Genomic DNA, 14,956 nt, shown 5'->3' with positions numbered 1-14,956 from the left:
ACATCCAGTCTCTTGCAATCACCCCCCCCCCCCCTCAGTTTTGAGGACTGTTGTGCAAATGTTAATGATAATTCGAGAAATGCACCAAAGAGACTGAGAAAAACGATAATGTCAACAAGTTTTTAACCCTTGCTTTAAAGGTAAACAAGCAAATCTTGAATTAGAGTAAAATTATAGGCTATAAAATATAAAATATTTTTAAAATATATCAAATAGGTTAAAAGATAAACATAAAGCATAGGCCTACTTGGACATTTCATGATTTCATAAGCCAACTATGGATTAGGGCCTATGTGTGAGATTTATCAAATGCTCATTTTCCGTTGAGATTTGAATATTGCAGTTTTGTTGTCACAGAAACATATGGTGCACCACTGAGATTTCCAGTCACTCCTCTGCTGTGCTGAGCAGCTGCTATCTCTGTACATGCAAATCAAGACAAGTTCCCCCGAGGCCTCTCACATTCCCCCCAGGCCACAGAGGAGCAGTGTGGCTGCAGGTGTCTGAAACACCCTCGCCACGGCTGAGTGGCTTTACATGTGCTGAGTATGAGATGCTGCCAAGTAATGCACTACTACACACACTACACACACTACACGCCTGAGCATAACTTAAAACAGTGGTTCTCAAAGTGTGGGGCGGGCCCCATGGGGAATATAGACATGAAAGGTGGGGCGTGATGAACAGGAGGGAATTTGTTTTTTTGTGTGCCTATCTTTAATAATGCTTTTCTTTTTGACAAGGAAGATCATAGATTCAAAGCAAAATAGCCATGCTCAAACTTAGGAGTCATAAAGAGACAGGAAATGAAACATGGAACCAAAATGCAAAAATAATATTCTAATGTTACTATTTTGCCAGGGAGATGGGGTCAGACAGGGCTTGAAAAATGTCCCCCATTAAATGTAGGCTAAGGACACTAGAGAGTAGGATACTACAACAAATTCAATCTATGACAACACTTTTTTTTTAAATTAATATATGTATAGTAACCTGACAGAGTCAATAAAAGTGGTGGTTTCATACTGCTGAGGTAAAATGCTCTATTCAAGACAAAAACAAATAAGGTGACTCGCAGCACCACCTTGTGGTCACTGGGTTAGGAAAGTCGCTTTTCCAAACAGGATAGGCGCTTCTCCAACTCAGGGGAAGCCTAAGGATGTATCGATAAATTGAAAAACCAAATATACACAATAAACAATGTAATTATATTAAATCAAGTTAATAAAACATGATGCATGTGCTTACAAATAACTGGTGATAAAAATACATGGAAAAATCTGCGCCCGTATAGCACAAAGTGTGGCACTTCCCTATTGTGTGCACATGACCACCGAAAATTGTCATGTGATTGAAGGTGAAAATTCAAGGAAGTGCTGGCGTTGACTGGAGTACGGACTCTCAGGTAAGAAACATTAGTCACAGAATAATTACTGTCCAGAAAATAGAGTACTTTAAGCTTACTAAGGCAATGTGTAATTGTCTTATTAAGCAAAACATCGTTGACTTAAAATAACCGTAGCCTAATTCTGTCTGTATAACATTTCTTAACTAGTCTGCTGCAGACTAGTAGAGTTCTGTTTTCCTTAACGTCATGTGACAGACACGAGTGGGTTTCCGCATGCACCTGTTAATGTCCTGCATGCTATCATGGAAATAGCAGGTTATTGTGTTTGGCTGTTGTTTATAGTGTATTAGATTTGCAAAATAATTTGTTTCCTGTGGCATTGTCTGTCACCATTTCTGTTAACGACTGAGCAACTGTCAAGCTCAGCAGCCAGGTTAAGATATTGAGAAAATGGCTGTGTTAGTAAAGAAAAATTATATTTATACAACAGAATCACTATGAAGATATTGATAATCATGTTGTTTCCCACCTCACAGAGATGGTCTCAACTGGGATTTTCTTGCTGGCATTTGCCGTAGCCAGTTCAGCACTAGAGAATGGCTTGATGAGGACCCCACCAATGGGCTGGATGGCCTGGGAACGCTTCCGCTGCAATGTGGATTGTGAGAACGACCCCAAGAACTGCATCAGGTAGCCTATGGAGATGATGGACTGAGGCAATAGATCAGCCTAAACCCTGTTTTGTCATAGGGGTACATCATTTTATGGTGATTGTTAAGTGATGGACCTTTATCCGATAAGAGGGCTATGCAATATTTTTTCCAGACATATGTCTTCTGTGATTTCTTTAGGGCCAACCTATTCCTCTTCCACATGAAAATATGAAAATATAAACTTGACTCTGAGGCTGTTTGTTTTTCCTCACCGCTTTTCTTCTTCTCTGCTGTGCCTCAGTGAGGGCCTCTTTATGGACATGGCCGACAGGTTGGCGGAGGATGGCTGGATGGAGCTGGGCTATGACCATGTCATGATCGACGACTGCTGGACCTCCATGCAGCGAGACAAAGATGGCCGACTCCAGGCAGATCCGCACAGGTGCCCTCCAGACTATGACCAGTCCTGTGACTCATTGAGCAGAAGGATAGATGTATTTGGAGCATTCTAGTCTTCTAGTTCTACTTCTAGTTCTATTCTAGTTTTAACAACCCTTTTGGGAAATGTTCTAGAAGTTAGATACTACACACTGCTCACACTACTTCACACTGAATCAGCAGTAAGGATTTTTTGTCAAAAACTGGTACAAAAAAACAGTTTCCAAAAGGCATGCAAAATCTCTACCAACATCAGCAGGACAACTGGTGTTAGTAATAAGCTTGCTTGTGTACAGTACAGTGGTTCTCAAATTGGGGTCCGCAACCCATAGCCAAGGAGTCTGCAAAATAATTAGCTTTATATTATGAAGTTGTGGTTTATCATCTTAAAATGTAATATCTACAGATGATGACTCTTTTCAACAATAAAACAATTAAATTGTGTCCATTTGCTCCCACCCACATTAACAGTTACTGGTATCTTGAATCAGTTAACGAAAAAAAAAACATTCCTACTGCTGCTTAGATGGTTTATTTGCCAACTAGCTAGCTGATGAACGTGGAGTAATGTTTGTGAGTCAGAATTGAGAGTCAGACCATGTAGTCAAGTGATGCAAAATCTAAAGTTATCAAAAGATCAAATTACACACTTGCCGGAAAACACAGGATAGTGACCCTGGCCACAACTTCAGAGAATACAAATGGCATGTGCTTAATTTTTCACGATTATGAGAGGGTCCACGGAGTATTTTCTCCCCCACAGAGGGGTCCTTGGAACATTTGAGAACCCTTTTAATGAGCCATTGTCCAGCAAATAAGGGAAGTGATCAGTAGCTGATCTGGAGTTCAGCAATAACAAAGTTGTGCATAGACTAATTTACCAATTTGTTATTTATTTTTTGGGGTGGGGGGTTGGGGTGTTATTGATTGATAATACACACTGTTGTGTTGTGTTAACTATTAATGCTGCTGCCTGCCCTTTGGGTGCCCTAAGCGGAATTGCTTTGTGAATGTAATTTGAATGTCTTCTGCCTTTTTTGGGAATATAAATGCATTTGGCCGTGCTGCTGCAGAAACCCTTTGCTTTTTGGACTTGCCTGACGTTCCTGTGCCTTTTTTCTGCGTATGTGCTCATTCGTAGGTTTCCAGGAGGGATTGCTAAGCTGGCGCACTATGTCCATCAGCGGCGCCTTAAGCTGGGCATCTATGCGGACTTTGGCACGCACACCTGTGGGGGCTACCCTGGCACCACTCTCGACAAGATTGAGACTGACGCGCAGACGTTTGCCAACTGGAAAGTGGACTACCTCAAATTCGACGGCTGCTACTCCAGCGCAAAGGAACAAGAGAAAGGTGAGACTTCTTGTTGGATATGAATTAGAATCACAGGTTAAAAAAAGGTTCATAGTGCATGAAACATGAGTTCATATGCCTATTAGTTTTGATTGCGATGATTTTTATCATGTCGTATAGGGTACCCGGCCATGTCAAAGGCTCTGAATGCAACAGGGCGCCGCATTGGCTACTCATGCAGCTGGCCAGCCTATCAAGGTGGACTTCCTCCAAATGTAAGCCTCAAGGCAATTGGTTGTTTCAGGTTAATTAGACTCATGAAAGGAATAACCTTTGACCTTTTAGGTTATTGATGTTTGTCGTTGTTTGTACAGTAGGGTAAGAACGCTGAGTTCAGTTAAAAAAAAACCAGCACAGTTTGTGAGTGTCCATGATGGAAGGATGAGACCTGTTTAAACCTTGCAGTTTGAAACCAGTGTAGACCCATCATCACTGTGTCATCTGTGTATCTTCCTGTGGTTAGATTAATTACACGCTCCTGGGTGAAATCTGCAATCTGTGGCGTAACTATGACGACATTGAGGACTCATGGAAGAGTGTTCTCAGCATTGTGGACTGGTTCTTTGGCAACCAGGATCAGCTGCAGCCGATGGCTGGACCGGGACACTGGAACGATCCGGACATGGTTGGTTCTGCTCCTGTCCTCTATAATCAGAAATGGGCTCACTGCCAAGTTGGTTTACATAAACACTACCGTTCAAAAGTTTGCCGTCATTTTCTCAGAGGAAATGTTCTTGTTTACATACATACATACATACATACATACATACATGAAATCAGTTTGAAAAGGAATTATAACTACAGTAATTCTAAATTGTTAGAAACAATTACTTTTTATATAATAATTGTGTACCTCAAACTTTGCTTATGTCAAAGAATCCTTCATTTACTTAGTTTCTCTAAGTAGTTTTGCGGCCTTCGCTCTTCTGGGGCAGCCGTGGCCCACTGGTTAGCACTCTGGACTTGTAACCGGAGGGTTTCCGGTTCGAGCCCTGACCAGTGGGCCGCGGCTGAAGTGCCCTTGAGCAAGGCACCTAACCCCTCACTGCTCTCCGAGCGCCGCCGTTGTAGCAGGCAGCTCACTGCGCCAGGATTAGTGTATGCTTCACCTCACTGTGTGTTCACTGTGTGCTGTTTGTGTTTCACTAATTCACCGATTGGGTTAAATGCAGAGACCAAATTTCCCTCACGGGATCAAAAAAGTATATATACTTATACTTATACTTCTTCATACATTTACATTTACGTTTATCAGCTGCTTCTATCCAAAGCAACTTACATATGTCAAATTATATTACAAGGGCCATTGTTCCCGGAGCAACTCGGGGTGAAGTGCCTTGTTCAAGGGCACAGTGGTGAAAGCCAGGTATTGGACCCCGCAGCTTTTCAGGCTACTGCATGCTAGCCCAGCGCCTTGGCCACTACACTACCACCATCCCTCTTCTCTGCTGCTATTGATATCTTCCCATTTCTTCTTCTTATCTCTTCTCGTCCCCTCTTATTTCCTCTCCCATCCTTGCCATCCTCTCCTCTCCTTTCTGCGGTTCAGCGTTTTAAAAATGTGAGCGTGACCCAAAACAGCCTGAACCCAAAATCCTTGTACGAGCGAACATGTTTGGTTAATAAAGCTCTAATATAAAAAACAAAATGGATGTGGAGTACATGTAGGTCCACATTGCTCACTGACTGCTTGACCCCTTAGCAGGAATATATTATGGTGAGAGACCGAGTCTAACTAGTCTCCTCTCATCCTCAGTTGATCATTGGCAACTTCGGCCTCAGCCCTGACCAATCCCGTTCTCAGATGGCTCTCTGGGCCATCATGGCCGCCCCGCTCATTATGTCCAACGACCTGCGGACACTGACCAGCGAGGCCCGGGACATTCTTCAGAACAAAGCCATCATAGCCATCAACCAGGATGTTTTGGGTATCCAAGGCAGACGCCTGCTTCAGGTAATTTATTCACTTCTTGCATCTTACCACATTCTATTTGAGCAGATAATCGGATTATGGACAGTCCTGGTGTAGCTGTGTAGTCCCATGCAAGTGTGAGTACATTAGTAGTTGCATGTTTTTAGAACTCCTACCTGGAACCTTTAACACGATCCTCTTAATTTGACGATCTAAGTGCTACATTCTCCTTTCAATTCAATTCAGTTATTTTTATTTACATACACAACAGCACCATACACAACAGCACAATAGACATTGTCTCCCATATATAGATTATTTGATGTACCCATACTATATGTAAGCAGAGGAATGTGATGGGTGCTGGTAGGCTGGCATTCAAAGTGTGTGTACAGTATGATGCATTGTAGTAGGAACCCCAGAGGTGATCGTTGTGTGGGAGTGGACAGTGGGAGTGGTAAGTACATTGCTGGGGATTTTTTTTATCAGGGCTGTCTGTGGGTGTGATTCATGGTAGGCGTGTAAGTAGTTTGCCATGGAAAATGAACCGCAACAGTTTGGAGGAAATGAGGAGCCGTAGGCTAGGGGCTTTTTGAGAAGTATCAGTGGACAGCCTGAGTAACACCTCAAGGAAAAAATGGAATTAGCTTTTCTAATAGATTGTCTTGTATATGCTATAGTGGGACCGCAAGCTAGAATGGTGGCCATCAGTGTTGCAAATAGGGGTCTGGCTCAAGAGAGAGAAAGAGAGAAGTCAGCTGTAGACCATGACATGTTGCAGTAACCTAATAAACACTATAGAGATGACTGAGAAAAGCATTGTTTTCACTGGTGTAACTATAGGGGGGTGCAGAGGGTGCAATCACACTCGGGGCCCGGTGTGAAGTTGTTACGCCACTGATTGTTTTACTTTATGTTTCGATTTCAGTATTAATATTATCACACTTTTTGCGTGTATTCCTTTTCTGTCTTTCTTCTTGAATTGGGACTGTTTCCATGGATGTGCATATTTTCTCTCTTCTCTCCTTCTCTCTCCATCATCAGGAGAAGAGTCGTATCGAGGTGTACTGGCGTCCTCTGGCTCGGTCAACCAGTGCTCTGGTGTTTTTCAGCCGTCGCTCAGACATGCCTTATCGCTACCAAACCAGCCTGGCCAGATTCAACTACCCCGCCGGCCTCTATGATGTCTGTACAGATCACCTTTATCCAAGTCCTCTGCTTCTTCAATTGCCTCAGCTCTTTACATTTTGCCCATTTGTCTATTGCATGAAAAATATGTGGCATTGTTTTGGAAGTCGATTTGCCTGATAAATATGTATTTAAGCTTATTGTGGATTGTCTGTGGAGATGGACTGATTTGACTGTTTTTCTGAGAATGACTGAACTAGCATTCTAGTCAGTGGACTGTGTGTATGGTAACTCATGAATGCTTTTGTAGATAATGTGGCCTGTGTGTGTGTGTGTGTGTTGGTGTGTGTGTGTGTGTGTGTGTGTGTGTGTTGGTGTGTTGGTGTGTGTGTGTGTGTGTGTGTGTGTGTGGCCTGAGATGTGCTGTAAGTGATATGGCTTGTATGTGCGTGTTGTGTTACAGGTATATGATGTCTTCACCGGGACGTGGATGACTTTACCGTCGCACGACACACCCTTTACAGTCTCAATCAACCCCTCCGGGGTGGTCATGTGGTACGTCGCCCCCGCCACACGCCAGGAGGCGACTGGAGAAGCAGGGAGGTACCCCAACGTCCGGCGCAAGTACAGAATATCTTCATTAAAGCACCACCAGCCAGAAGGAGAGCGTCACTTTTTCCTTTGAGAGAAAAAAGCAGAATTCCACTTTCAGTTTTCTTTTTCAAGAGATCTTGTTTGTGGACACTGTATAAATTATGGGAAAAATAGACTTGACTTTTCAGAAACAATTTAGTTTTTGCCTCAATGAAGCACTTGCACTTGCATTTTTACTCTTTAATAATAAAATAATTGTTATTTTTATTTTTTCATTGTAATGGCTGGTATATAACAATAAAAGAAAAGTGTGAACTTGTGTTTGATGACATTGCTGTGTTCATATATTGCACACTGAGTACCGCCTTGGCTCTTGGCTGGATTACACAACGTTTTCTTTTCCCTCTAATAATTAATGTTATGTCACAATAACAGTTTTACCGTCTCAAAGACAAGCTTCAAGGAGAGACATGTGATAAGAGTGAAGGCTGAACAGGAATTCATTGTTTACTTAACAACTTGGCACACTTTTGTTAGCTGCGGTCCCTTTGAAGAGCACAGGTTTCCCTGTAAGCACCACTGTTCTCCGCCACCGGGGGGCAGTATAGCATGCTGCAGGCAGTTATCCACTGGCATGCTGCCCATACGACTCATATCACGTTGTATTCTCAGATTTACAATCTCATCTTCACGCGGCGAGGTCCCCTGTTATGAATATGATTTTTTTCCCCCTAAGTCTGTTCACTTCAGTGTTGTTGCCTTTAAACCCCAGTGTAACACAAGTGTCAAACTTGTGTCTGGCAGTGGCATCAAAGCAATAATCATTTGCTGCTTATGACTGATCCGGCAGTCAAAACACTGATAAGATTAATTGGGCCAGGAGAAGTCATGGTGACCAAGAAAGCCCTCAGACAAAGAGGGAAAGGGCTAAACACTAAGGGAAGACTTAGAAAAGCAGCCTTGAGTGAAGGCGTGGATGCTTGCTGGCCAAGTAAAAATGAGTACTATCACCGTATACACACAGTGATGAGATGGCAAAAGAATCTGAGGAAAGGTGCCATATTTAGGCCTGGCTGCGTTCCTTAACTGGTGGAGTAAGCTTCCCCGAGATCATGGGTAAGATTTGCACGATAAAAAATGAGTCTTACCTACACTGTAAATTACACTGGTAAAGAAAAAACTGCACAATGAATCAATGTGGCTTTGAATATGCAAGGTTGGACAAGGCTGTGTAAGTGATGTAGGAAACCATGTTGGGAACACATTAAGTTAATTCCTGATTCTGCCATTATCAGATGATTAATGTCTTTTCCGTCTCCCGACTGTCTGTTTGTAAGATTAAAGCTAGTTCATCTCTAGGTTTGTACAATCTCTCTTCCAGCCCCTCTCATACCCACTCCTCCTCTCTCTCGCTCTCTCTTACTCTCTCTCTCTCTCTCTGGCTTGGTTCAATGTTCCATGTCCATCATGTTCCAGATTCTACACAGAGAAGAGAGCGTCAGGCTCGGTGGCCAGCAGGATGACACCAAACTCAAGTGATGCTGCCCAGAGACATCTGTTGGGGAGTGGCCAAGAGTGAGAGAGGCTAAGAGGAGAGTGGCCATAACCTCCAAATGTGACCTCACAGCTGCGGGTAGCTGGACAGTGGACACCATGAAGGAGGTCTTGATATCATTTGTAAACAGTAAGTAAGAAGCAAAGATTCTACTCTAGAATCTTTGGTAAGAAGTAAGGTTTTTCCTTCCTTTTTTTTGGATGACACTTTTTTCCCCATGCCATTTGGCCTTTGTAGGAAGACTTGAACATTTGAATGAAAGCAGGTTAGTGAAGGGGTGGAGAGGAAGTGATATATATATATATATATATATATATATATATATATGTATATACATATATATATATATATATATATATATATATGTATATACATATATATATATATATATATATATATATACAGATATATATATATATATATATATATATATATATATATATATATATAGAGAGAGAGAGAGATACCGGTACAAGGAAAGAGGGCGAGAGAGGAAGCGAGTATGTGAGAGAGATGGAAGTAATGAAGAGGTAGATTGAGAGAGCGAGGGACAGATGAAAAGGTAAAGCGAGAGTGAGAGACTGAAAGAGAGATAATGAGAGAGAGAGATACTGTAAGAGGTAGTCAGAGTGAGAGAGATGAAGTGGTGGAGTGAGAGAGAAAGAAAGAGGTAGCTAAAGAGAGAAAGAGTGGGAGAGAGAGAGAGGGAGAGAGAGAGAGAGAGTGGGAGCGGCGAGGCCCAGTCCGACCAGGCCGAGAGAGGCCTCTCGTTGGCCCAGCGCCCTGAGTAGCCCCGAGGGGAGGGGAAGCGGCCCATGTCCACCCACGTCTTTCCCACGTCCCCTCTCAGAGGTCAGCCGAGGTCAACGCGGGTCATCCGTGCGCTGCCAGCTGGAATCACTCACGCCTGACTCCCCCCGCCAACCAGCCTGGGACACTCCGTGCTCTTAGATATACATCGCCAGTGCCCATGGGCATCCGGACACACAGCCCGACACTCCCCTGTGTGTGTGTGTGTCTGTGTGTGTGTGTGTGTGTGTGTGTGTGTGTGCTTGTGTGTATGTGTATGTGTGTGCATACTCTAATAGCAACCTCAAAATACACTAATGATGTACTCTGGTCAACAGTGTGTGTGTGTGTGTGTGTGTGTGTGTATGTATGTTTGTGTCTCTGTGTGTGTGTATAAACTCTCACAGGCAACCGTAAGATGCTCTGGAGTGGAATGCCGCTGGCTGGTTCAGGTTCCCAGCTCTGCCTGCCTGGAGTGGCACATTTGATTGGCGTTTTGGGTTCTTGCTTTCCCTGATTTACTCTCCCTAAAATAAACTCCCAAAGAGTGTCCACAGCTGGGGCGCTCACACAGAGGCAGACAGACTGCACTTATAGACTCTGGGTGGCACACACTGACCAGCGAGATTGCTTGATCACTTCACTCCACTCCACTCTGCCCCCCAGTCTGCAAAAATATCCCCTGGGATCTTAACAGGAAATGACATCATTAGTTGACCAGGCAGAAGGGCAGATGCAGCCCCTGTCACCTTTCCATGACTTGCACAGTAATGGGACTAACAGACTCCACACCATGCCATAGTCTATCACCACCATACTGTACCCTACCTTCCTTCACCAATAACAAACCCTGTCCTGACAACCCAGCACCAGCCACACACACACACACACACACACACACTCAAAGTGAGTGGCCCTGCTGAGTGAGTTGGGGCCTTTACTGCAGCGTAAAGCTGGAGGCCAGACAGCGCGGAGGCCCTTCTGCCCCGCGGACAATCAACCACAGATGTTCTCCCCATCCCCATCCTGGCGTAGAGGCCTTCGAGGGGAAACCCCGCACAGCACCCTCCAGGAAGCAGCGCTAACTGCAGCTAGCGCCAGCCATTCTGAGGCAGCGCTGGGGTCGGGTCGTGTGTGTGTTTTTTGGGTTTTTATTTGCAGCTCACCTCTCTTCACCCCTCCTGAAACTTTGTGAATTACACAATTAAGTTGAGTTGTGAAACGAAAAAAGAGGCCCTGCGATTTCACAGGCCCAGAGGGAGCGTCGCTTTTCCCAAGGAGAGAGACAGAGCTCCCCATACTCCATGAACTCCTTGCAGCATTGTAGTGTAGGGAGAGGGAGTTTTGTCTTTCTGTCTTTACCTCATCAAGTAATGCACTGAAAATGGCCTCTCCTTTTTAACAAAAGTCAACTGATGCACTTTTCATGCATCTTTGTTTTGGACAAAACTCTTGTTGATATCTGAATGCTGACAATGTAATCTAATCTAATCTTTTTAATCTAAGCACACAAGTGAGCAAAGTGCATGCCTTTGACAGACTGATAGGCTATAGGCAATTATTTTTACGTTCAAGTAATTAAAGCTTCACAATTACTATTGGCTACTTTAACTATTGTGAGCTTGTGGACTTCATGGCAACTTCATTTTAATAAATGCTTATGATTCTTATCATTCAGTGTCTAAATTACATATCACAACCATGCAAATAGACACATTCACTGCACTGTATACAATACAAAATGTCATCAAGTCTGTTGATGGACATTAATCAATGGACTTTTAAGCACACAAACACGGTCCACACTGAAGGTCCACACTCCTGACATAAACCGTTGTTCCAGCTTTAGCACCACAGACTCTAGCTGCGTTCCAATTTACATACTTCTGTACTTAGAATACTTAATTTGAGTGCACAACTGCATAGTGTGCTGATATGAGTGCATTGCAGTTGTGCACTCATATTAGGTAAAGTACAGAAGCGTGCGAATTGGAACTGGGCTGTGCTGGGATATGGAGCATGCATCTGTGGGCTTGGGGACCGGAGCATAATTTGCTGGAGTGGCCGGGACATTGTGAGGCGCTTTGTGCTGTTGAATAGTCCCCGGGGCCTGCGCTGTCCCCCTGGGCCGCTGATGACCGGCAGGGATAAAGGAGCTGATTGTCACTGCCCTCTGGGCGAGCCAGCGAGCCTTGGCTTCAGCGTCAACGCGCCGCTCGTCCACTTGCTTACTCGCTTCGCAGAGCCTTTGAACGCACGTGACTTTGCGATGCCATTGTGTTTAAAGATAGACGGGGACTATCAAATCAATGGCAGTGACTGTGTGCGCCCGCTTGGACCGCTGGTGTGGAGATACTTTAAACATGCATGCTTTCATGCTCCCAAACACACACACAGACACACACACACACACACACACACACACGTCCACACATACCCACAGAGGCCAGGCTGTGGTGTCCAGTATCACGTGCAGGAAGCCTATGGCCCCCATTGATTAAGCCAGTCCACACTTCTCATCACAGAATCTCAACACTTCGCCCTTTGTTGCTCTTTCTCATCACACGGAAAATGAGAAAAAGGAGGAGAGGGTGGCGCCTGGGGCTGGGGGTGGGTGGGGCTGAGCTGGTATTAAGGATTGGCTCCCTGCACTTCCTCACGTAGTCTTTCTGTCTTTCACCCACACACCCACCCACACACACACACACACTCTCTCTCTCTCTCTCACACACACACACACACACACACACACACACACACACACACACTCACTAATACACTTTTCTCCCCCTTGGTGTGTCACGCTCCCTCCCTCCATCTCCCTCTTTCACAGCATCATGGACTGAAAAACGTGTCAGCTCCAGAAATAAAGTGAAGTGGTTCTTTTCCAACCCACATAGCGTGCAATGGCTCCTCAAGTAAACACTTCCCTGTTTCTTTTTTCCCCCTGAAATAAGTATCTGAGTGGTGGAGAGAATAGTCTAGTGCAGTGCGGTGCTGTCTGTCGGTGGAGGCGAGACTGACCCACTGGACCAAAAATATCATCATTACAAACGCCAACGCTGTGTCAAACAAAAGGAATAACTGATGCGACACCTCACCTGAGATGTCACCAGGCTCCCTTTAATATCTCGCTACCACCTCGGATGACACCTGTATTGTGTAAGCCTATATTGCAAAAGAATGGCAGCTAAAATGGGACTAGCATTCTATGTATGCATACTGTATGTTGATGGCAGCAGTGGCACTCTCAGGAGAGAGTCATGCGTGTTTTGCCATCTGCCCATTTATCATCACCCACGCTATCATATTTTTATACAATTGTGTTTTTTAACGTTCTGTAACAACGTTCCCATGAATTACCTGCATAAGCAGAAATTACAGTTAAAAACGGACTTGGCTCAAATTGTCCCTGACTCAACAGTGGGACCTACTGTAAAGGTGATGATACATGGGGCAACTTATTGAGCAATGTTGCTGGGCAACCACATAACCAGTTCCATTTATTCTGATTGGATAATCATAACAACTTGCCTACTGATGATTAAAGTTCTCCAGAAAAGAAAGTGTTGCCCAATATCAATGAAAACATGCCAGAACCACAATAATGAGGAACATTGCCCAGCAACATTGCTCAAAAAGTTGCCCCATGTATCATCAGCTTAAGGCCAGCATGTCTGCTACACTCTGCTCTAACTGTTAATGAGACCAAAGGCCCATATATCAAATGTGTTGGCTCCATCAGAAATAGGCTGCCATGTGCACTTGAGAGGATATTAAGAGCCATGGTATTCCCTGTCTGGTTTCCAAGCGTGGATCTCACACGCCCTCATGCATTCACGTCTGTGATCAGGTCCATGCAGGTGCTGCGGCATAGCCTGGTCTGTGTTTATTTATGGTTCTTAACAAAAAAAACCCTCTGCTCAAATAAACCTGCAAAACCTTCCGCGAAGACAGGGCGTGTTCATTCAGTTTCCGTTTTATCTTACAGGAATTCTGCTCAGTCACTTGGTATTTTTGTCATCGACCAGTGGCAACCGTTTAAATGTAATTCTAAAATTGTAGTACTTTAAACTGTTTCCCTGCTGAAATACTGAATCATTTGGGTTAGTCATTTGCAACACGACTAGGCTCATAGCTGCCAAAATGTAGTCTGGCATAGCCAGGCTCAAATTCAAATTCAAATTCCGAACTTGAGTCTGGTAACACATCATTTGGATTTGATTAATTGATTTGCCCTCTTTAAACCTATCCTGGAAGCCAGGCCGAATTGACCAAGCCCACAAAATTTGAGGATGTCAAAGGCCTTAATCCCAGCCTTGTGTTTGTCGGAATCTAAACATGTCACTTCTCCAGCAGCAGCAGTTTTGTTGTTTACAAAGTCAACTCAAGCGCATTTAGGTGACGTGGATGACTGCATTACTATTGCTCATCTGTCCATCACATGGGCGTAGTTTTAGGGTGGGACGCTAAGGACTAGTCCTAATCAATATTTTAAGATGACAAAATTGTCCCCACCAATATTTTAGTGAACTCATTTGTGCTGCTGATCATTCTGACCGACAGCCAGCACAACAGTAGGCTACAAGAAACGTCGTCATATGATTTGCTGAAAAACAGAGGGGGAGGGGGAAGGGGATTTATCTGACATGCACGCTACACGCACGGAGAGTGTCAAAGCACTACAATATAAGTTTATATAAGTACTACAACAATATAAGTTTATAGTTTATATGAATTCCAAAATATGAAAAAGAAACCTATGACAACCATCACTTTCTCTCTCTCTCTCTCTCTCTGTGTGTGTGTGTGTGTGGAGGGTCAATCAAATTCTAGGATTGCCGCTGATGTGAATGATCTCACAAATCATACAAACCAAATCAAATTTTAGTATTGTATTGAATAGTATTGAAATCAAGATTCTTCACTTGCTATTGGTATTGAAACAATAATGTTGGTATCGTGTAGATGTGTCCCCACCAAAGCTGAGACCAAACCTACGCCCTTGGTCCATCATCATCCAAGCGATTTGACTCAACACATCTTAACAGAGTTAAACAGACTTCTCAATGGAATGACTCCAGATGGATTTTCCCGGCCATCTATTTTTGCGGGCGGGGTATATTTGGGTTGGCTTCCAGGCGAGCCAAAACACATTGTCAAGTAAAAGAGGGTCTATCTAAGAT

General features: G+C 43.9%; 1 protein-coding gene across 1 annotated transcript; it reads left to right on the top strand.

Moving 5' to 3' along the window:
- Positions 1–1,323: 1,323 nt before the first annotated feature.
- LOC121721217 (alpha-N-acetylgalactosaminidase-like) lies at positions 1,324–7,755 on the top strand. Its single transcript, XM_042107957.1, has 9 exons — positions 1,324–1,405; positions 1,885–2,038; positions 2,303–2,443; positions 3,581–3,792; positions 3,913–4,007; positions 4,256–4,417; positions 5,549–5,746; positions 6,749–6,889; positions 7,296–7,755. Exons 2-9 carry the CDS (start codon positions 1,887–1,889, stop codon positions 7,515–7,517), a joined length of 1,323 nt encoding a protein of 440 aa, XP_041963891.1. The 5' UTR covers positions 1,324–1,405; positions 1,885–1,886; the 3' UTR covers positions 7,518–7,755.
- Positions 7,756–14,956: the final 7,201 nt, after the last annotated feature.

Source organism: Alosa sapidissima, chromosome 10 (assembly GCF_018492685.1).
Source record: "Alosa sapidissima isolate fAloSap1 chromosome 10, fAloSap1.pri, whole genome shotgun sequence".
NCBI classification, from domain to species: domain Eukaryota; kingdom Metazoa; phylum Chordata; class Actinopteri; order Clupeiformes; family Clupeidae; genus Alosa; species Alosa sapidissima.
The sequence above is the reverse complement of the archived record's forward strand: the minus strand, read 5'-3'. Positions and strand labels throughout refer to the sequence as shown.